At 37.6% G+C, this 23,541-nt stretch overlaps 1 protein-coding gene across 9 annotated transcripts in view; it reads right to left on the bottom strand.

Annotated features, from left to right (window-relative positions):
* DLG1 (discs large MAGUK scaffold protein 1) overlaps positions 1 to 23,315 on the bottom strand; it is a 295,020-nt gene extending 271,705 nt beyond the window's left edge. For 6 of the 9 annotated variants that reach the window (XM_081235924.1, XM_081235929.1, XM_081235930.1 and 3 more), the window contains exons 1-4: positions 22,405 to 22,807; positions 21,895 to 21,944; positions 20,738 to 20,869; positions 3,104 to 3,270 (exon numbers count right to left, since the gene is read on the bottom strand). In XM_081235924.1, coding sequence (XP_081092050.1) covers positions 3,104 to 3,270; positions 20,738 to 20,869; positions 21,895 to 21,913 — 318 coding nt within the window. In that variant the 5' untranslated portion in view covers positions 21,914 to 21,944; positions 22,405 to 22,807. Of the gene's footprint in view, positions 1 to 3,103; positions 3,271 to 20,737; positions 20,870 to 21,894; positions 21,945 to 22,062; positions 22,148 to 22,404; positions 22,808 to 23,201 lie in introns of those variants that run through there. The other 3 variants (XM_081235926.1, XM_081235927.1, XM_081235928.1) reach the window with 3 other exon arrangements.
* Positions 23,316 to 23,541: the final 226 nt, after the last annotated feature.

The following is a 23,541-nucleotide window of genomic DNA, read 5'->3' as shown; positions in this document are numbered from 1 at the left end:
GTTCATGCCCCGGTCCAGGAAGATCCCACATGGCCGCGGAGCGGCTGGGCCCATGAGCCACGGCCACCGAGCCTGCGCGTCCGGAGCCTGTGCTCCGCAACGGGAGAGGCCACAACAGTGAGAGGCCCGCGTACCACAAAAAAAAAAAAAAAAAAAAAAAAAAAAGGTATTAATTTTCATTTTACTACACCAGAAGAAATAGAAGAAACACAGGCACAAGGCCATATATTAACCGACAAATGGGAATCTGGCAAGAGTTAGATCAGTTACCAACTGTTAAAAAAAAAAGAAGACAAGAAAGAAAAGTGGATAGATGCTTTACAAGACAAAGATTTTTCTTTAAGAGAATAAGAGAGGCAAGCCCTGGTGGAAATTGATCAATCTCAAATAATTTTTGCAAAAATAACTCTCTTTTAAGATAGTCCTGCAAAAGTGAACATAAGGTGAAAGAGGCAAGATCATGTTGTGTGCAATTTTGTCAGAAAAAGATTACCTTACTTTTTAATCCAAAAATTAGTGCACAGTGTAATAATAATCTAATTTTTTTGTATAAGACAAAATATTTTCATGATTTTAATTTTTTTCAAGTTATAGTCCAATAAAAACTTTTTCTGCATTTGTTTTGAGTCAGTGGATTCTCTTCAACTGTAAAACACTTGAGGTGAATTAAATTATCCAACTCTCTTTTCAGTCCCAAACACTGTGCCCCTAAGAGTTTAAAGTAGGAATTGAAATGAGAGATAAAGTTAAAGGTCACTTAGCCAAGTTTTCTGTCCAAATGAAGCATAAATGAATGGGTAATAGGGGAACATACTTTCCTTCTTTCCCTCAAAAGAAATCAAATCTCCAAATATTCCAAGCTTTTTTTTTTAAGTCTTATGACTGTCATCCACCAGTGTGTTTCAAAACTACTTGCATTTTCAGACTAACATCTTCAGGGTATCCTGTCCTCTCTGAAAAACAGTACTTCCCTTTAACTGACCTTAGCTCACAGATTTTTCTCTTTTTAAAAATCTAGGACTTGGGCTTCCCTGGTGGCGCGGTGGTAGAGAGTCCGCCTGCCGATGCAGGGGACACGGGTTCGTGCCCCGGTCCAGGAAGATCCCACGTGCCGTGGAGCGGCTGGGCCCGTGAGCCATGGCTGCTGAGCCTGCGTGTCCAGAGCCTGTGCTCCGCAACGGGAGAGGCCACAACAGTGAGAGGCCCGCGTACCGCAAAAAAAAATAAAATAAAAAATAAAAATAAAAATAAATAAATAAATACAAATCTAGGACTTGATGGATATATCCCCATGTTCCCCTTACTAAGTCCACCCATGAATGGGTACAGATTTCAAACATTACTACAGCATCTTCCATGCACCAAGCCCTAAACAACATTTTGTAACCATACTCCCTTCTCCTCCACATTCCTAATTAATAAGATCTGATATTTCAGTCTGAAAGGCCTTATTCTCCTCTTAATTTTAGATACCTTTATTATGTCCATAATACACCTTTCAGGACATGTAGAAACCAGCAATGCAGAAAGCATTCTAGGTATCAGTGCCTCGTAATTTTATAAAAGTTGAAATGTTTCCAATACCATTCTTAACGGAATTCAATGCACACTGATCTTTCAGACGGAAATCTATACGGAAATTAACTTGCAGCTTGCAGAACTGTCCACTTATTTAACCTTAATGAACATTTACTGGTTACACTGAGCAGGCCATTATCTAAACAATCACCTATAAAAACAGACAAATCAACTTCAATAACTCTATGCTTTATAATCATAGTTGAGCATCATAAATCAGACAATAGAAAAATAATTAAGTTATTAAATAAGAAGCCAATTCCCTTAAAATTTAACATGTTTCTTAAATTTTTTTAACCTAGGACCACAATAAATGTGAAATATAAACTGTATTACTGATTAACATTCTAAAAATCTATCTGAAATGGACTAACATAAGTGCAAATGATATATCAATTAAAGGGAATGGAAACTTAAACTATCTAAGAGAAAACGACGAAAATAAGAAAAGAGAAAAATAAAGATACATAGGCAATACAACACTACATTCTCTAACCAAAGAGAAAAATACAAGGACATACTATGATTAGTAAAGAGAACTGTGAAATGGGTATTAAGATGCCTAAAATCCAAAGGTAAACTTGCCCAAATTAGCCAAATAAGCTGGGTCAAGTCATTCCTTTTCTTCTGGATCTCAGTTTCCTCATCTTTAAGATGAAGGGGAGGGATCAGATGTTCTCTGATTCTTCCTGCTCTAAAATTCTATAGCTCTATGTTATTTAATATAAGAGAAAACTGAGAATCTGTTTCATTACCAAATGGCTGTCTGGTTGCTGCCTACCACTACTTTTCCCTGATTCAATTTTCCAGGCACTTCTCCAGCAGTAAGATACTAGAATCAAAGTCAGTCAGACAATCACCTTCAAATGACTAATGTTCCTCAGACAGAATCCTCATTACAAAATGCTTCATATCTCTGTTATGTCATATCTACCAGCAACAGTAGATCACAACAAAAAAAGAACATTACTAAAACAGTTATGAAAACTCAAAGAAGTAAGAGTTTTAGCTACAAAAAAAAATAGAGAAACCAATGCTGTCCTTAAGATTTCTTTATCAGTCTCTAGTGAGATTTAACAATGCAATCCTTCAAGCCAATAAGGGAAAAATGCAGCAACTGCTTTCTGAGAAAAAATACCAGAGCAAAACCATCTTTTCAAAGTAGTTTCCATCTAATTATTGCACAGATGGGGCCTCACTAAGGTCTACCATGTAAAGTAATTTTTAATAAAGTAATATACTTTAAGTAATATTAATAAGCCTGAAGCATTGATAATACTAAGTAAGACTAAAGTAATACTTTAATAGTCAAGTATTTCAGACTTTGAACCATTCACAACATTTTAAGACAGGGGTACCAGAAATTCTGAGCTTATCCTTTCAAAAGTATTTTTAATCCCATCCTTTTTATTCTATTATAAATGATACTTCCACAAAATATCCACTTTAATAAAATGAGAAAACTTAGGAGCCCCAATTAATTTATCGCTGAAAAATAGCTTAAGGAAAAGTTTTTTTATCTTACCTCTACACTAGGGCTAAGGCTACTTGGTAGTGTTTCTGAAGTCACAGTAGTGCTTGGAAGGCTGGAAATTTCCCAAGTATTCACAGGCTGTATTGGTTCAGACTGCTTTGAACGATCTATACATTTTGGATTATCCAGTAAGGTCACTTCATAAAATTCTTGAATATCTAGATGTGAGGAAAGGAAAAGAAAAATTCAAAAGTATTTATATTTTCTAATTAAACTATGCATTGCTGAAACAACATAACTCAAAAGCAAAATTTTTACTCTAGATTAGTAAAATAAATCCAATCTTATAATGTACTTATACAGTGAATATTTTCTCATTTTATTATGTCACAGTCACATCAGAACCTGCAGGGCACAGTGTAAAAGTCATAGGCTTTTTATAGTTTGAAGTCAGTGCTGAGTTCAAATCCCTATTCCATCATCAATTAGCTACATGCATAGGCAAGTTACTTAATCTCTGATAACTTGCTTCTTATCATTGTGAATTGTTTCAAGTATTCAGTGCAATACATGTAAAGTGCACACTGGCACACACTCGGCTCCTAACAGACAGTAGTTAATACCATTATTGTGAATTCTGCAGACATAAGTCATCACTGATATTTTATATTTTTGTATCACCAATATCCAGGCTGGGAATGTAAACCCCTCAAGTGGTTTCAACTGGCCTTGTAACCAAAGTAAAACAAAAGAAGAAGAATACATTAAAATAAAATAAAAGAACTAGGAAGTATATTTTAGATAGCCTTGAATTTGAATATTTGAAATAGTAAGTTAAATTATTTTGTTATTTTAGAAATAATCAGTTAAAAGTATGACAAAACTCTGCAAGAAATGATAAATGTACTTATAGCAACACAGGATAATTTGGAAGATCAAGTTACTCTGCTATCAGCTGGAATTATATGAACTTAGTATATTAACACTGGTTATTCATGCTGCTCAGAAGCTCTGAGTGGTAGTTATGTCACGTTTAAGTACACCACTACTAGTTTTTTATTCACCTCCTGGTATAATTTTGAGTTGATTTTTTTTAAAGGAGGGAAATTATTATTTAGCAGTAAAGATGGGGTATTATCTTGTATAGAATCAAATAAAGCTGTAAATAATACTTAGAAAGAATAACTTTTATTTCTTGTTTTCTCAATATGATGAAAAGATTAGTATCTCCCTTAAAAAACAACATCAGGGGCTTCCCTAGTGGTGCAGTGGTTGAGAGTCCGCCTGCCGATGCAGGGGACACGGGTTCGTGTCCTGGTCCGGGAAGATCCCACATGCCGTGGAGCGGCTGGGCCCATGAGCCATGGCCGCTGAGCCTGCGCGTCCGGAGCCTGTGCTCCGCAACGGGAGAGGCCACAACAGTGAGAGGCCCGCGTACCGCAAAAAAAAAAAAAAAAAAAAAATCACAAGATACTAGAGACAAAGTAACTCCCTTTTTAGTTTTGATAACCAGTGGAATTGTAGAACTTTCTAGATAAGGAGCTAATAAAAACTCAGGTCTGACAGTGAGAATAATATCGACCTACTTCACAGGATGTTAATATTGCTGCAGAAAATTGTATGTGAAAGCATTTTATAAACCATGAATCACTATATAAAACTGTTCACATAACCATCATGGAAAAAATTAAAAACTCAAATTCAGAGCATTAGCTACAAATGGTTGTTACCAAACAAAAATTGTTTAATCTGAACCTAAGTCAAGTCTTTAGAATCAACTTCTAGTTCAGAGGGAATACAGGGGACAAAGAAACAAGTTAAATGACACCAGAAAAGCAATCAATAAAACTGATTCAGAGGGAGACATTCTACAAGACAACTGGACAGGTATCTTTAGAAAGCAATGTCACGAAAGGGAAAATAAATTGTTTGAAAGTAAGAATTTCTGTATAAAGGAAACAAAAAAGACACACCAACTAACTGCAATGTCAGAGCCTTAACTGGTGTGTGTGCGTGTGTGTTTGGGGAAGGCTGGGGAGGGGGGATGAACTATAAAAGACATTGTGACAAGAACAGGGAAACTCAAATACAGACTATTTTCCAGAAGATATTAGGGAAAAAAATTTTTTTCTAGAAGATATATATGTGTGTGAGAGTATGTATATATTTATGTAGCAGGACATGTATTTCTATATATGTAAGAGGTATAGTTTTTATATATGTAGGAGATAAATATTTGTAGATCTATCTACCTACCTGTCTATAGAGATCTCTTACCCCACCCAAAACAAACAAACAAAAAACAGAGCTCCTAATACAGTATTATGCCTCCCAAGAGCACTAAATGAGTGTTGATCAATTGGTTAGTTACCAGTCTCAATATAAATAGCCCACATCACTACATAAAATTTTTATTATCCAATACTGTAAGTCAAGTTTCAAATCTTAAATTTCTATGTGACCTTTCATTCTATAATTAACTAGCAAAATACTGATATATTGTCCTTTAATAACACCTCTTAAAATTTTAGGCCAGTGCTGTCCAAAATAACTATCTGCAGTGACAAATGTTCTATAGCTATACTGTCCAATATGGTAGCCACTAGCTATATATGGCTCTTGAGCATTTAAAATGTGACTAGTGTGACTGAGGAACTGAATGTATAATTTTATTTAGGTTTAATTAATTTAGGTACCCACATATGGCTAATGGCTATGGTAGAGGACAACAGAGATCTAGACTAAAATAATTCAGAGTAACACTTTACTATCTAGTGTGGTCAAGGAATAAAGTGTTCCCTAGACTTTATTATGAATTTTTCCAAAGTTCACTTGCAACTTGCTACTATCAATTGAAATACCTCATTTCTAGGTCTTACATTAATCTATCAAACTGTCCTTTCTAATTTGCTGTAGCTGAGCTCCTATGGACTAGAGAACCAAATATCCACATTATTAACTATATCACATTTAAGAAAGAACAAGCTGAGTAAACACCCACTAGGATGGTTATTATCAACAAAACAGTAAATAACAAGTGTCGATAAGGATATGGAGAAATTAAACTCTCGTGCATTGCTGGTAGGAATATAAAATGATGCAGCCACTGTGGAAAACAGTATGGTGGTTTCTCAAAATATTAAAACACAGACTCACCATTTGATAAAGCAATTCCACTTCTGGGTATATTCCCAAAAGCACTGAAAGTAAGGACTCAAATAGATATTTATATACCCATGTCCATAGCAGCATTATTCACAATATCCAAAAGGTGAAAACAACCCAAATGTTCATCAACAGATGAATGGTTAATAAACAAAATGTGGTATATACAAACAATGTAATATTATTCAGCCTTTAAAAGCAATGAAATTCTGATACAATCTACAACATGGATGGATGAATCTTGAAGACACAATGCTAAGTGGAGTAAGCCAAACACAAAAAGACAAATATTGTATGATTCCACCTATATGAGGTACCTATAATAGTCAAATTCATAGAGACAGAAAGAGAAGTTATTCCCAGGGACTGGGATAAGAAGAGAAGGGGGAGTTACTGTTTAATGGGTAAAGAAATCCAATTTGAGATGGTGAAAAAGTTCCAGAGATGAATAGTGGTAATAGCTACTGAACGTGAATGTACTTAATGCCACTGAACTGCACACTTATTTTAAAAATGGTAAATTTTATGCTATATATATTTTATCACAATTTAAAAAATGAGCTGAATTGAGAGTCTAGGGGAGTTTAAATGAGTAAAGTGCATGGGATACAATATGTGGGTTTTATAGTATTTTAGTTATTTAGATATCTGTTTCTTACTAGGGTCAGGATAACTGATATTGCCAGATAAGACCCAACTTAAAAAGAGATTAGTTACCATACTTGGCTAACTAAAACCATAAGCAAAAGTACTGAAATATTTGTTAACATACGTACAGTGTGGTGACATTTCTGATGACAGTCTGTCACAGTAGTTATCACTTTCCTTAAAAAAATGTATTTATATACACACACACACACCTTTAATCTTGACCCATATTCCATCTTGACTAACATTCCAAAGTTTATACACTTTATTTCATTTGTCCACCATATTTCTTCATCTTTAGGGTTTCCCGAGACAATGGAGGTGAGCAACATAATAACACTCCTTCAGAAACTATTTCTCAATTACAATTCCTTCAGTTTTATCAGTGAAGCTTTTTCAAAGGTGCACCCAATCAAAAAAGGCACCCTCTGGAAAAACTGCACACACACGATTGAGCTTTTCTTAGTAGTCCCAAGTATTAATATTTTATATTTCCCATGCAGTCCCTGTTCTTTATAGTTAATCAACATTTTATATGTCAGAAGAGAATTATTATAACTGTTCATAACTATGAAGATTTAGAAAAAAAGGTTAGATTATCATTATGACAAGATTAGCATTTCTACAAAGTAACATTCTAGAATTCAAAATATTATCTTCTATTTTTTCTTTAGTTTTCTAAACTCAGGAGTATAACATGGAGTACCATAAAATATCTAGTCTAAAGTAAAACAGAAGTTACTACTGAAATATAAGACAAAAACAAACATGGTAAATTCTAGTATAATCCCAATCTCTCCTATTTCCTAGAAGTCTATTCAACATGCCAATGTCTGAAAATCCAAGTTATTCTCAAAAGACCAATTTCATGAAAATAAAGAATTAAATTAATGAGCTTACTCTAAACACTTAAGACATTCAGCCAATAAATATTAGTGGAGTGAGGGACTTCCCGGTGATACAGTGGTCAAGAATCCACCTGCCAATGCAGGGGACACGGGTTCGACCCCAGGTCCAGGAAGATCCCACATGCCACGGAGAAACTAAGCCCATGCGCCACAACTACTGAGCCTGTGCTCTAGAACCCACAAGCCGCAACTACTGAGCCCGTGTGCCACAACTACTGAAGCCCGCATACCTAGAGCCTGTGGCTCTGCAACAAGAGAAGCCACCGCAATGAAAAGCCTGCGCACAACAAAGAGTAGCCCCCGCTCGCTGCAACTAGAGAAAAGCCCATGAGCAGCAACAAAGACCCAACGCAGCCAAAAATAAATTAATTAATTTAAAAATATATATATTAATGGAGTGAATACCTTCTGGAAGAGAAATAAGAGAATTAAAATATGAGATACAACCATAATGTCTTCGAGAGATTGAAATAACTGAGAAAAAAAATTATACAACACCTGAAGTTTTCCAATTTAAAGCACCTAAAAAGGCAGAATTCTATAGAAGTTTGATAGCTATATTTTAAATCTTAGTAAATCAAAGTGTAAAGAAAATGAGAGAATGCAGTTGTAGTTAAATGATTGCCATTAAATAGACAAGAGTGATCCCATACTCATCCAAAAATACATACAGTTCACCCAGATATATACCAGACATATAATTTAAATGTCTAATATATTTTTATCACCCTGAAAAAAATTATTTACTTAGAAAATAATGATGCATTAAAGCAAGTAAGAAGAGAAAACAAGAAAATGCAGGAATGTTAAAACATGCGTTAGAGGGAAACTACCCTTTAGCTGACTCCCAGTTGAAAATATTAATTTTGTCGAGCCTACAGATCAGTATTATCACAGTCTATTCCTCACTTTCCATTTATAACCTGCAAGTGCCTTCACTGTTTTGGACTAAATTGGGTCCCCACAAGTACAGTTCCTGAACAAAGATCTAAATTATAAGGTCACAAAGCTATAACACGTACAATAGAAAAATTCTCAAAAATTAAACTTAAACACAACTAATTAGTCCAACAGAACTGAGGAGAATCATTCCTATCTATTACAAAATTTTTTTTATTTGGAAATCTCTAAGATTACATGTATTTCATAAGTCTCCAAATCTAAGTAAAAATTTCTTTATTATTTTCTTGCTAAAATTCAAAGTTTGCAAACACTAGGAGTAAGGGAAGTACAGAATTCCAGAAACTCCCTCAAAGGAAGTTGAGAAAAGTTTTTTAGCTTTTAGTGATAACTTACATCATCCTAAACAGAGAAACTCACAAACCATAAAACATTTCTCAAACTAAAGAAATAAGGCAGTACTAACTCAGGATCAGAATAGGAAGTCTAAACACAGGCTCAAGAATGTGTAATAATTTAATATAGGTAATATCTCTAATCTATGAGTAATATTTTAGTTAATGGAAAAAATATTAAGACCTTAACAGACACCTCAGCAAAGAAGATATACAGACAGCCAATAAGCATATGAAAAGATGCTCCACCATATATCATCAGGGAAATGCACATTAAAACAAAAAGATACCACTATACATCTATTAGAAAGGCCAAAATACAGAACACTGACAACAAATGCTGGCAAAAATATGAAACAATGGGAACTCTCATTCACTGTTGGTGGAGATGCAAAATGATACAGCCACTTTGGAAAGCTATTTAGTGGTTTCTTACAAAACTAAACATACTCTTATCATACAATCCAGCAATCATGTTTCTCAGTATTTACCCAAATGAGTTGAAAACTTATGTCCACACAAAAACCTGCACACAGATGTTTACAGGAGCTTTATTCATAACTGCCAAAAGTTGGAAGCAACCCAGATATTCGATAGGTAAATGAATAAACTGCACTACATCCAGACAACAGAATATTATTCACACTTAAAAACAAAAACAAAAATTAAAAAAAAAACAAAAACTATGAAGCCATAAAAATATGTGGAGGAACCTTAAATGCATATTACTAAGTGAAAGAGGCCAACATGAAAAGGCTACAGGCTGTGTGATTCCAACTATATGACATTCTGGAAAAGGCAGAACTATGGAGACAGTAAAAAGATTAGTGATTGCCAGGGGCTGGAGGTAGAAGAGACATGAATAGGCAGAGTACAAAGGATTTTTAGGGCAGTAGAACTACTTTGTATAGTGTGGTGGATATATACAAATATAAATCTAGAACGGTAGACAGATGTCATGATACATTTGTCCAAACCTATAGAACGTACAACCCCAAGAGTGAATACTAAGGTAAAACTATAGACTTTGGGTGATAATGATGTGCTCATGTAGGTTCATCAATTGTGACAAATGCACCAATCTGGTGGGAGATGGTGATAATAAGACAGTCTATGTATGTGTGGGGACAGGGGGTATATGGGAAATCTCTGTACCTTCCTCTCAATTTTGCTGTGAATCTATAACTGCTCTAAAAAATAAAGTCTTTAAAAACTTAAATTGAAACAGATATGAGCTATCAAGTCATGAAAAGACATGGAGAAACCTTAAATGCATATTGCTAAGTGAAAGAAACAATCTGAAAAGGCCACACACTTGTGATTCCAACTATATAACATTCTGGAAAAGGCAAAACTACAGAGACAATAAAACATAATTTTTGCCAGGGAATCGAGAGGAAGGAGAAAGAGATGAACAGGTGGAGCAAGAGACAGCAGAAAGATCAGTGGTTGCCAGGGGTTTGGGGGTAGGGAGGGAAGGGATGAATATGTGGAACACAGATTTTAAGGGGAGTGTAAGTATTCTGTATGATACTGTAATAGTGGATACATTTGTCAAAGCAACAAATGTGTATGTCAAGTTTATCGATGTATAATGCAAAGAGTGAACCCTACAGTAAACTATGGACTTTAGTTAATAACAATATATTAATACTGGCTTATCAACTTTAACAAATATACCACACTAATGAAGACGTCAATAAGAGGAGAAACGGGAGTGTGGGGTGGTAAGGATATGGGAACTCTCTGCTTTCCACCCAATTTTCTGTAAACCTGAAACTGCTGAAAAAGTTAAAAGCCTAATAATTTTTTAAATGTTTAAGGTAGCATAATAATGAATTTATATTACAAAAACAAGCAATCTCATACTGTATTTCAAAATAATTTCCAAATGTATTAAGGATTTAAATGTTAAAAAAAGAAGCCATGACAGAATTTGAATACAGTAAAGATTTTTTATAATCTCAGGGATAGGAAAGGCTTTCTAAGCATAATACCAAGGGTAAAAGCACAACAAAATTGATAAATCTAACCATATATAAATATATGTTTTTTTAATTAAATTTTAAAAACAAATGACACACAATGGAAGCTATTTTGCAACTTGCAAGGCAGACAGAATTGGTATCTCTAATGTAGACTTTATACCTCTAAGAAAAAAATGAAAAAAAAAAGTGAGGATTAAAATATTTGACAAATTGAATCTAGTTTCCTCATATAAGAAAAAAATGAAAAAAAAAAGTGAGGATTAAAATATTTGACAAATTGAATCTAGTTTCCTCATATTTTTCTACCTATAACACTTATATAAATGGTGATTATTGATATTAGTGTTTCATTTTTATGTATTTCATTAATTTGTTTTTGTTATTAAACTCGTAAAACAAACAAACAAAAAGTGGTTGGAGGGGCAAATGACATGAACAAATAATTCACAGAAATTAAAATAAACAACAATGTAAGAAAATTCTTACATCGTTGGCTATTTATTTATTCAAAGAAATACATAATAAAACATCAAAATGACTGAAGGTGTATTCCACATATCAGAATAGAAAATATTAAAAAGACAGACAGGGCCTCCCTGGTGGCGCAGTGGTTGAGAGTCCGCCTGCCGATGCAGGGGATACGGGTTCGTGCCCCGGTCTGGGAGGATCCCATATGCCGCGGAGCGGCTGGGCCCGTGAGCCATGGCCGCTGGGCCTGCGCGTCCGGAGCCTGTGCTCCGCAACGGGAGAGGCCACAACAGTGAGAGGCCCGCATACCGCAAAAAGAAAAAAAAAAAAAAAAAAAAAAAGACAGACAATACTCCGTAGCTTAAGGTATAGTAAATTAGTCATTCTTCCACATGTCTAAAAAATTAAATTGATATAACATTTCTGACAGTGATTTTTAAAATTACATCAAAAGCCTTTTTAAACTGCACATCCCCTTTTACTAAGCAATTCAAAATTCTAGGAACTTACCCAAAGGATATAATCAAGGATGCAGAACAGAGAGGCATATACAAATGCAATGTTGTTTATAATTCAGAAAAATTATATACCTAAATGCTCCTAGGAAATCATTAATAAAACTACAATAAATCTATACAGTGAAACACAGTCTTTAAATGGTACAAATCCATTGATACGGAAAAGCACACAATGATAAACTTTGTGGGATAAAAAGTTAAAATGTATAGCACAGAGAAGTCACACTGTATATACTTAAGCAAATTCAACCATAGCACCTCTTTCCACCAAAAAAAGGGCAATTCTACCTATCAGTCCACCTAGTAAGTAAATGTCAGCAAATAAATAATGAGAAGGGAGGAGACTGTTCCTTCAGGTAGTCTCCATTTTCATAGCATCTCTCTATATCTCACTGTGCTAAATGTGATTCTAGAATTATGTGCTTTTAATACAAGAGGTCACTTAAACACAAGCCAACTACTTCACCTGTTGATCAACTGAAGAAACAATGCTTTTGGGACTTCCCTGGTGGTCCAGTGGTTAAGAATTCGCCTTCCCATGCAGGGGACGTGGGACGGATCCCTGGTCTGGGAGCTAAGATCCCATATGCGGCGGGGCAACTAAGCCCGCGCACCACAATTACCGAGCCCATGCGCCTCAACTAGAGAGAAGCCCGCACACCGCAAACGAAAGATCACGCCTGCCGCAGTGAGGACCCGACGGCAACCAAAAAAAGATTTTTCTTGGCTGAAATCAATGATTTCTTTCCACTACGGGGAAAAACAACTGTATTGTAGTTAATGAGACAGTGTTAAACTCCTGAAGAATGTTTAAGGATAATTTTAATTCGATATTTTTCTCTTTATACACTGATTTTAAGTATCAATTCCCATTGAATTGTAGGAACAATTATACTATGTTTTATTTGTGTAGGGAGTTTGTTTTGCAAAATGAAAGTGTGTATATATACACAAGAATAGCATTCTAGAAGGATATTCACCCTATGGAAGAAGTAGCAGGTGTTGGTGTGAGAATTTTCTTGCTTATAATATTTTATATAAAGTACATGTATCTGACCTTAAATGTTTATAAATTCCATTTTGGAGGGTTAGAGAGAAGGCAACTAGAAAGCTAAAAAACAATGAAATATAACCCTGCCATTTCAGAGGGAAAAATTTTATCAGTTAATTAATAAAAAGTACAATGTTTTTATAAACTAAAATACACAATAGTCAAACCTACTGAGGCTCAGATACTCTGCTTTCATCTAAACCAACATGGATTTAAAAAGCCATTTTGACTCCCAAAGAGAAAAATATATAAAATTTTAAAGTATGTATTATAATTTGTTGTTTCACACACTAGAAAGAGAAAAAATGTCAAGCCAGTATCCAAAATAAATTATTCCAACACTTTAAATACTGTATGACTAACAGTCACATGCTATTCCTTAAAACAAGGTATGTATCAAAAGGACACAGAGCTTCTCAAAGAAATGGTTGATCCTAAGGCTGGGGCAGGATATGTACAAGATGAACCTGGAACATCTTGTTATGCCAAAAAGCAAGAAAGTGCTAAAAAAAAAAAAAAATGAGGGCATGTCATAAAGTCATAAGAGCAAGCTTGAGAAGCCTCCTACTAGGCAAATCTGACACAATCTGAACACCAAAATCATTAAGGATGGTAATAAATTATCCACCACTGAAAGAAATATGATAGCTAGCTAGCTAGGTAAGTAGCTAGATGGATAAATGGGAGAGGAGTGCTCTTAATTACAGTAAAATGCCAAGAGTTAGCTGGAAACTGTAGAAAAGGGCTGCTGTTAAAAATACATATATAATTTTTCAACTGTCATTTTCAACATAGTAAAAACTGATCCAGGCAAGCATCATCAATGGATGCTAAGTCTAGATGGAAATTTTGCTAAAGAACAGGGTACATGCAAGGTGTTAGTGTCTCCCCCACATGTTGCTTAGAAGTTGCAAAGGGGAAAAAAGTAACTACAGAGAAATCAGACAACACCTTAACTGGGTGATTAAAATTAACACTACCAATGAAGGGCAGAAGACATCATGTACCTCTGGACGTACAGAACCATACAGAATACATAACCTGAGTCTAATCACAAGCAAATATCAGACAAACCTAAAATGAGACACATTATATATATAAAAAAAATAAGAGCAGAGGGGAACTGTATTCTTCAAATACGTCAATGTCATAAAAGACAAAAGGCTGTGGAAATGTGCCCAGATTAAAGGAGACTAAAGAGACATAACAACTAAATGCAGTACCTGGATAGTGTACTGGAAAAATAATTTGAAAAGGAAAATTTTAGTAGGAAAAAATTTATCCCTACATAGATGAAATAGCTTAGACTAGAAGAAATATTTATAGATGCTTTTACAGCTCTGTGATTGCAAGGTTCTAAAGAGAATTCAACCAGATTCAGCATAATCAAAGCACTGCTTCAAAGCAGGAGTAAGTAAAACTATTAACAAATAAATATCAATCCAATTCAATCAAAACCACCAACAGAAAAGTTAATAAAATCTTCCTCCAATTCCATAATTTTTAGTCAACAGTCTGAGCCATATCCTGTTATAAATGCTTTCCTTTCTCAAACCTAGCCTACAAAGTTACACAGACACACACACACACACACACACACGCACGCAGGTGCACAAAGTTACCAACAGACTAAAAAATAACATCACTGGGACCAATAATAAACAAAAAAAACTAAGGAACTTTGACATTTTACCATTATAGCTGGAAGTTTGTAAACCTTGATAACTAAGTAAATACCTTTCAAAGTGTGTAAATTCCATCATTATAAACATCATTCCATCATTACAAACATTCTCCTTCAAAGTAAAAACTATTTTAAAAACCATGTTTTAAAAACACTGACCCTGGGCTTCCCTGGTGGCGCAGTGGTTGAGAGTCCGCCTGCCGATGCAGGGGACACGGGTTCGTGCCCCGGTCTGGGAAGATCCCACATGCTGCAGAGTGGCTGGGCCCGTAAGCCATGGATACTGGGCCTGCGCGTCCGGAGCCTGTGCTCCGCAACGGGAGAGGCCACAACAGTGAGAGGCCCGCGTACCACAAAAAAATTAAAAAATAAATAAATAATAAAAACACTGACCCTACAGATCATCATCTATGTTAAACATATTGTCAGTGTTCTTTATCACTATATTTAAGTACAATGTTCTTATAAATTAAAATACACAATAGTGAAACCTACTCAGGCTTTTGTCTAAACCAACGTACATTTAAAAAGCCATTTCGGGGGCTTCCCTGGTGGCGCAGTGGTTGAGAGTCCGCCTGCCAATGCAGGGGACACGGGTTCGTGCCCCGGTCCAGGAAGATCCCACATGCCGCGGAGCGGCTGGGCCCGTGAGCCATGGCCGCTGAGTCTGCGCGTCCGGAGCCTGTGCTCCGCAACGGGAAAGGCCACGACAGTGAGAGCCCCGTGTACCGCAAAAAAATAAAAAAATAAAAAGCCATTTCAATTCCCAAAGAGAAAAGTACATAAAATTTTAAAGTATGTATTATAATTTGCTTGTCTTACAATTTATTGTTTCACACACTAGAAAGAGAAAAAATGTCAGGCCAGTGTCCAAAATAAATTATTCCAACGCTTTAAATACTATATGACTAACAGTTATAGAATATTCACATTAAAATGCTCAACTTATGATAAAGAGCACCCTAATGGTTGAAGGTGAAAAGAGGCTCTGGACTCAGATTAGTTGAGTCCAATTTCTGGCTCCACGATTTACTATGTGAGAGTCCTTGGGCAAGCTACATAATCTCTCATTTCCCCTTTTTTCTAATCTATAAAATAGTATAATCACCTCATAAGTGAATATATGCCTCATAGGATTATGATGACTAAACGAGATACTTTTATTAGCACAGAGAAAGTGTTCAATAAATGTTAGCCATTATTACTTCCTACATACTTAAAAAGGAGTCATACTCTCACATCCATCAGTATGGCTACTATCAAAAAAACTGAACATAACAAGCGTTGGCAAGGCTGTGGAGAAACTGGAACCCTTCTGCACCATTGGTGGGATTATAAAATGGTGCAATCTCTACGGAAAACGTTATGGTGGTTCTTTAAACATTTCACATGTGACTGTCATATGATCCCACAATCCCACTTCCGGGTGTAGATTCAAAGGAACTGAAAGCAGGTTCTAAGAGATACTTGCACACTCACATTCACAGCCACACTGTTCACAATAGTCAAGACGTAGAACGCAAATGTCTATCAATGGGGGAATGGATAAACAAAAATTTGACACACACACATTTATATACATATACCCCACCACACAAGAATATAACTCAGCCTTAATAAGGAAGGGAGTCCTATCACATGCTACAACATGAATGAACCTTGAGGACATTATGCTAAGTAAATTAGCCAGTCACAAAAAGACAAATACTTTATGATTTCCCTATATGAGGTATTTACAGTAGTCAAAATCATAGATACAGAAAGTGGAATGGTGGTTACCAAGGGCTGGAGGGAGGAGGCAAAGGGGAGTTGTTGTTTCATAGGTATCGAGTTTCAGTTTTGCAAGATAAAAAAGTTCTGAATTGTTTCACAACAATATGACTGTACTTAACACTACTGACTGGTACACTTAAAAATGGTTAAGATGATAGATTTTATGTTTTTTTACAATTAAAATAAAAAAGAAGTCACACTTGATACTCAGTACCTCCAAACTTAAAATGTCCTTCACCATGTTTACAAGGGCAAGTGAAACTGTTAGTTAATAAAGCAACAATAAATGAATTAGAAGCTAAAAAAATCTCAGAAATGGACAGTTTTATTACATAACCCACCTTCATTCTGAATATCTGCAGAAATAGTGCATTAAAATAAGCTTGCTATTTATCACAGACAAAATATACAAATCAAATGACTCACTCACTGAAGTCTCTAAAGCCAGCCTGATCTTGAGACCAGGTTTTGCTCCTGTGCACAAGGAAAGTAGATGAATTCTCTTATCCCGTAAGTAAACCCAGGGGTCTAGATTGGTACGAAATCTTTGAGGACTACCGAGGTCCTCTCAGATCCCAGACAAACATAAGAATCAGAAATGACCTCAAACCACTATGGACCTGGAGAACAGAGCTTTGACTGTTATCAAACCATATCCAGTCTATTTTACTCACAAAATTTTCAAATATAAGTACACAAAATGAGAATACAAAAATCAAATATATTTAGTTTTCAATCTGCTCTCACCTAAATCAGGGATTAAAATTAGGCAGACTTTGGGGCTTCCCTGGTGGCGTAGTGGTTGAGAGTCCGCCTGCCGATGCAGGGGATACGGGTTCGTGCCCCGGTCTGGGAGGATCCCATATGCCGTGGAGCGGCTGGGCCCATGAGCCATGGCCTCTGGGCCTGCGCGTCCGGAGCCTGTGCTCCGCAACGGGAGAGGCCACAACAGTGAGAGGCCCGCGTACCGCAAAAAGAAAAAAAAAAAAAAAAAATTAGGCAGACTTTATCTCCCATTTATACAAAAATAATCACCAGATGTTTGGGGTATAAACTTTAAACAAATGTATAGTTCATGGACTTTTTTTTTAAGCTATAATTTAAATATTCACCTTTAAAGAAACAACTTAGCTGAAACTCAAAAGTTAATAAAACCTTTTCTGTTTTCAATGATTTTAAAATCTTCAAGCCATCCTTCAAGGATACTACCAAGCATCAGGGCAAGAACAATGATTGCCATATTTCACTGAATTGAGGATATTGATATGGAGGATACCAACTGTAAAATGCACCATTATTTCACATGCCACTAAGAATGTAAAACCAATGCCAATATATATCCGTTAAAAAATGCATCCCAAATTCAGAGATACCAATATTTCTAAAAACTGGTATCTTAGAACAGATGTAGTGCAATATGTGCATGCTTGTTCCTCTGAATAACCCGAAGGTACCAGAAACCTAATCTTAATAATAAATCAACTACGGGGCGGGGGGGGGGGCGTGGAATCAACATTTCTGTAACACCAAACCCCTAGGGCCTCACACAAAGTTTTTTTAAATGCATGAAAACAGCCGATACAAACTACCAATTCAAGAAATCAATCAATAAATAACCACTGCAGAGTGCAAGTCCAAAGAAGTAACTAGATAATTCACTATAGCCTAAGGAAATGATTTCCAAACTCTAGAAGTCAAAAACCTAAGCACCATAGGACTTTCAAACAATTAGTGGTCAAGACCCCATGTCTCCTTTAATCCAATGGTCCACAGGTATCACCTTAGAGGATAGAGTGCTACCTACTAAAGGAAAACACAGTTAACACAGAATTTTTCAGTACACACTATGAACACAGTGGACTCTAGTTTAGCTTAGGGTAATTTACAGGATTAAAGTACGTTACCACACTGTTTCAAAACCAATGGTACAGGTGCAAAGCAAAAAAAATCTTACTGACCTAAAAATTTTCAAAAAAAGGAATAAAGATTAATACATTAACCCAACTTAAGCATGCACCAAAAAATGCATTTATTAATTTAGTAGTGTCAACAATTAATTCAACTACAGTATGGAAACACAAAAATTTACCCAAAATACTAAATTTACCCATTTCAAAATTCCTAAAATCTATTACTTTTCTTACACCAAAATCTGATCCCACATTCTATAAAATCTTAAAATATAAGTAATTCTAAATATCAAAGTAAATTCACAACCAATAAAATTATACAGGACAAAGAAGATTCACAAATATAACTCACAATTAGAAAACTAACTCTACCAGAATTCAATTATGCATAAGGATAAATACATTCAAAACATGCAAGGCAGAATACATTAAAAAAAAAAAAATCCCCCTAAACATAGTAAATCTACCTCCGATCTATGGAGAAATCTAAGTGTAGGTTCTGTTTGGTTACTTCACTAACCATTTAATTTTAAGTCGCAGACTCCACACAGAGGACTCCATCTATGTCCAAAGGTAGAAGAAGACATACAAGTCATACTATTTTTTTCTAAACAGTGACCCTACTAAATAAAACACTCCTAGGTTTAATGGTGATTTAGAAAACCAAACAACTAAAAATGATTTTTCCCTTCCTTTTCTGTTTTTTCAGAGGAATCCAATTTGATCATCCATTTGGACCTTAAACCTCAGAGCTTAGAAATCCAAAAGTAAAAAATGTCCATCAGGGGCTTCCCTGGTGGCGCAGTGGTTGAGAGTCCGCCTGCCGATGCAGGGGACGTGGGTTCGTGCCCCGGTCCGGGAGGATCCCACATGCCGCGGAGCGGCTGGGCCCGTGAGCCATGGTTGCTGGGCCTGCGCGTCCGGAGCCTGTGCTCCGCAACGGGAGAGGCCACAACAGTGAGAGGCCCGTGTAGCACACACACACAAAAAAATGTCCATCAGTTTAAACAAAAAAGGCAAAGTGTTGGTAATTTTGGAAGATGGGTGACAGATAACATACTAGTTCATTATACTGTTCTCTCTTTTGTTGTATATATTTTCAAAAGTCTATAATAATGCTAAAGTTAAAAAAATTATTCAGATGTATTGAGTGATCTTCTTTAAAGTCTTCTTTAATTCTAAAACTAATTTAGTATAGTATCAATTTACCAATAAGTTATTTGACAGGATACATTAACTTGAAAGTAGCCCTCAAGCCACATCAAAATTTACTCCATCAATAGATAGATATAAGGCTGTAACTACTCTGAAGTTACTGAGGAAAAAGTTGTAATACAATGAAATATATGTCTTATTTTAATACGTCATATAGCCAATGACTAATAAAAACACATTTTATTCTTAGTGTTGAAAGGGACAATTTTTCTAGTTCACTGGTTTGTATACTTTTCAAGGTACCTAGAGAAGAGGGCCAGAGGCAGAGCATCCTGTTTTATATATTGGGGATTATGTACAAAATATAAGATCTTGCATTAAAAAGGGGTCTAGCTACTTTTTAGAAAAAGGCTTAAAAACCACTGTTCCATTGCACCCACATGCTACAGATGACAGTGACTTAGAAAAGATTAAATGACTTGTACCATATCATTTAATCAATGGCACTGTCAGGAGTAGAATTCAGCACTCTTGACTATGTATGTATTCAGTTCTCCTTTAAAACAAAGCACCACACCAAATTTAAGTTACAGTTAAGAATAAAATTGTTTCAATATTCTTGCCTGTAAAATAAGATTAGACAAGATCATCTGTAAAATCATTTTCCAGGTCTAAAATTCTGACTTCACGAATGCCAAGTTTAAACAGAGGTCTGTATTAAGGGAATGAATGTTCTTAAACATAGCAGAAATCCTCAAACATTTTCAGGGATTCCAGACAAATAGCAAGTCAAATACAGAAACAAGCTAACAGTTATTCAGTCATTACTTTTTGGATCCTGAAACATTTTTGCAACTTCTTCATCTTTTAATGTTAGGATGTTAAACTCTTGTTATCAAAGACCACTGAAATAATCATACTGAAAGTTTTTTTGGTTATTAGATACTTTTGGAAAGAATATTGGCCTAAGTATCAAAATACACAACTCACTGGATGTTCAAGTTATTGAATGCCTCACAGAGAACCAAGTATATCACTCTCTGAAGTTTAAAATAAATGAACTCAGAGCAGCATTACACCTAGCTGACACATAATGGTCACAAATAAAGTTTTAATTCCCACCTATTAAAGCCTGAAAGAGGTTGCTCTGAAATATGTTAATAACCCGTTCTATGGAACTTCTGAGCTGTCTGTCTTCTGTTTGGCTTAGTTTCGAACGATAACCTTCCAAAAGGTGCAATGCTCTCTGGGTATCTGAAAAGAAAAAAGAGTCTGATTAGGGACTTCCCTGGCGGCACAGTGGTTAAGAATCCGCCTGCCAATGCAGGAGACACGGGTTCGATCCCTGGTCCGGGAAGATCCCACGTGCTGCAGAGCAACTAAGCCCGTGCACCACAACTACTGAGCCTGCGCTCTAGAGCCCACGAGCCACAACTAGTGAGCCTGCGTGCCTCAACCACTGAAGCCCGCACACCTAGAGCCCGTGCTCCGCAACAAGAGAAGCCACTGCAATGAGAAGCCCACACACCGCAATGAGCAGCCCCCGCTCGCTGCAACTAGAGAAAGCCCGCGTGCAGGAATGAAGACCCAACCAGCCAAAAGAATAAAAAGTTTTTTAAAAATTATATATTTACAAGAAAGTATTACAAACTAGCTATGCAGCAAATGATTCTGCAAGGCACCTAAACAATTCCCAACATCCTCCAAGTCAATCCATGCCACTATGTTCATGTACACATATATATATTCCCTAGAATGATCCAAAAAATGTTCAACGTGTTACAATGAAGGAAGAAGGTGAGCAGTTTGTAATGAATGTGTACTAGTGATCATCTGATCAAAGTATTAGTAACACTGTTTCAGCTGATATGATATACAAAAGCAGAATATCTACAATTTGTCATTATAATTCAAATATTACGTGCTTCAAAACTAGTTCTTAGCCAGGATCCCACATTCGCTCACAAAAGTGTTTAGTAAGAACGATAAAATGAAATATTAAAACACCAATACAGAGTCTTTAAAAAGACATTTCAGAAGGAAAATGTCAATTTAATTGCCTCTCCAGTCACTAGAGAGATGTCAAGGAAAAAAGCTTGACAAACATTTAGGTGTTTCCATCGTCTGAATGATGTGAGGCTTAGATTCCCTAAGTAGTAAGGCTAGGGCTGTGATGTCTCATCAGAGTTACACAAACATCTTTAAAACATAGCAATCACAAAACAGACATACAGAAAAGCAAGAGACACCCACAGAAGAGTTCCGACATAAATTCTCACCTTGCTTCCGGACCGGCATTGTTCTCCAGAATCAGGAAGAGGGCACACACCTTTAGGAACACAAAACATAAAGAAACAGAGCTAAATTTAGAATAGAATCGAGGTTAAACTAGCATTTCCCCCTAACTCTCAAATCGAAAAACTCCTAGCCCTATTTGAAAAGCCCACCTGGCAAAGTTTTCCCAAGTGAAAGGAAGAGCCGCACAATCCAGCAGTGTCAATCCAGAAAGCTTTTATCTAAGGTTGGGTTCCCCTGCAAATGTTAAGAGCAAATAGAAGCAAGATGCCAAATTCTCCTCGAAAGCTGCCCCCTCTCCAAAGGGCACTAAATGCCTGGACATGGGGCCAGCCTCCCCCGGCATAAGTATACATACCCCCCACCTGCTACTGGGGGGCTGAAGAGGCTCTCCGACCCTTGGCCCCTAAGCCAGCAGCGGCTGTAGTGCACTGGGAGAAGGGATCAGCTGGACTGATCACCCCGCCCTGCTCGGGCCCCCTCCTCTCGCTTGCCTGTCTCCTTGCTCGCTTCCTCCGAGCTACTCCAGCGAGGGCCGGACAGGGCAGCGGCCGTTCTCCGCGACGCCCTCGCGCCCCACATGCACACCTCCGCGGGCCCCCACACCTGCGGCGCGGCCACAAAGTTCCAGCGAGTGGCGTGCGCTCGGAGCTGGGGTGCGCCCCGGGCGGTCTCGGGGCGGCTCCCCAGCCCTGCCCCGCTCCACGTCCCCCCGCCCCGCCCGGGGCTCGCGGAGCTGAGCAGAGGGGGGTGAGGGAACGGGGGAGGAGCTCCCCTCGGCGGCCGCACCCCCGTTGCCTCTTCTTCCTCCTCGGCCGCCGCCGCCGCCTCCACACTCGCCGCTGCCCGCTAGCCCGCTCGCCCTCTCCGCTCTTAGCCGCCCCACCCCCAGAACCTCGCCTCCTTCCGCGCCCCCAACCGCTCTCCCCCCAAACTTTCCGCCAAGATGGCGTCCCTGGATCTGGACTGCCGCGCCCCCACGTGACCGCTTTCCCGGCGCTCGCAGCCAATGGGAAGTGAGGAGGCGGCTCGCGCCGAGCCCCGGGCTCCCAGCGCTGCTACCTTAGGTTGGGGGAGAGGAAGGCCAGGAGGGGGCTGGGGAAGGCAAAAGGGGACCCGGGGAGCATCTAAGTGCACTTCCTCGCTTAAAGAGGCGGCCACCGAAGTGGCTCTGAGGACAAAGGAGTTGACACACAGACTCTACAGGTGGCCCGGGGGGGCCCTGGAAGAGCCCGCCTTTACCTCTCCCTAGCCCACCGGTGTGTCCCGCGATTCTGAGCGACTAACGCACCAGGCCAGGAAGGGTGAGGGTGTCGGAAGAGAGACGTGACTTCACCTACGCCAGATCCAGGACACACATTCCGAGACAACCTTTAACCTCACTAAACACGTGCCTGGCACCCCCGAGGGTGGATCCCCAACCTGGAAAAGCGTTCTCCGGGAGGAATCATCAGCACCACCCAAAATAGGGGGCGGGAAAGGGCGGAGCCTGGGAGGAGGGAAAAGGGTGGCGTTTGGGCGGGTGGCGGGGAGGGCTGCCGTCTCTGCACTCTTACACTTTGTACTAATATTTTAAAAGTTACTATTAGCCCCTCGGTAAAAAGTTTTGGGGGGATTGAATTAAAGAAGGG

The sequence above is a fragment of the Mesoplodon bidens genome (genome assembly GCF_964165515.1).
Source record: "Mesoplodon bidens genome assembly, chromosome: 5".
Lineage (NCBI taxonomy): Eukaryota > Metazoa > Chordata > Mammalia > Artiodactyla > Ziphiidae > Mesoplodon > Mesoplodon bidens.
Note: the sequence above shows the minus strand (reverse complement) of the source record. Positions and strands in the feature narration are given on the sequence as shown.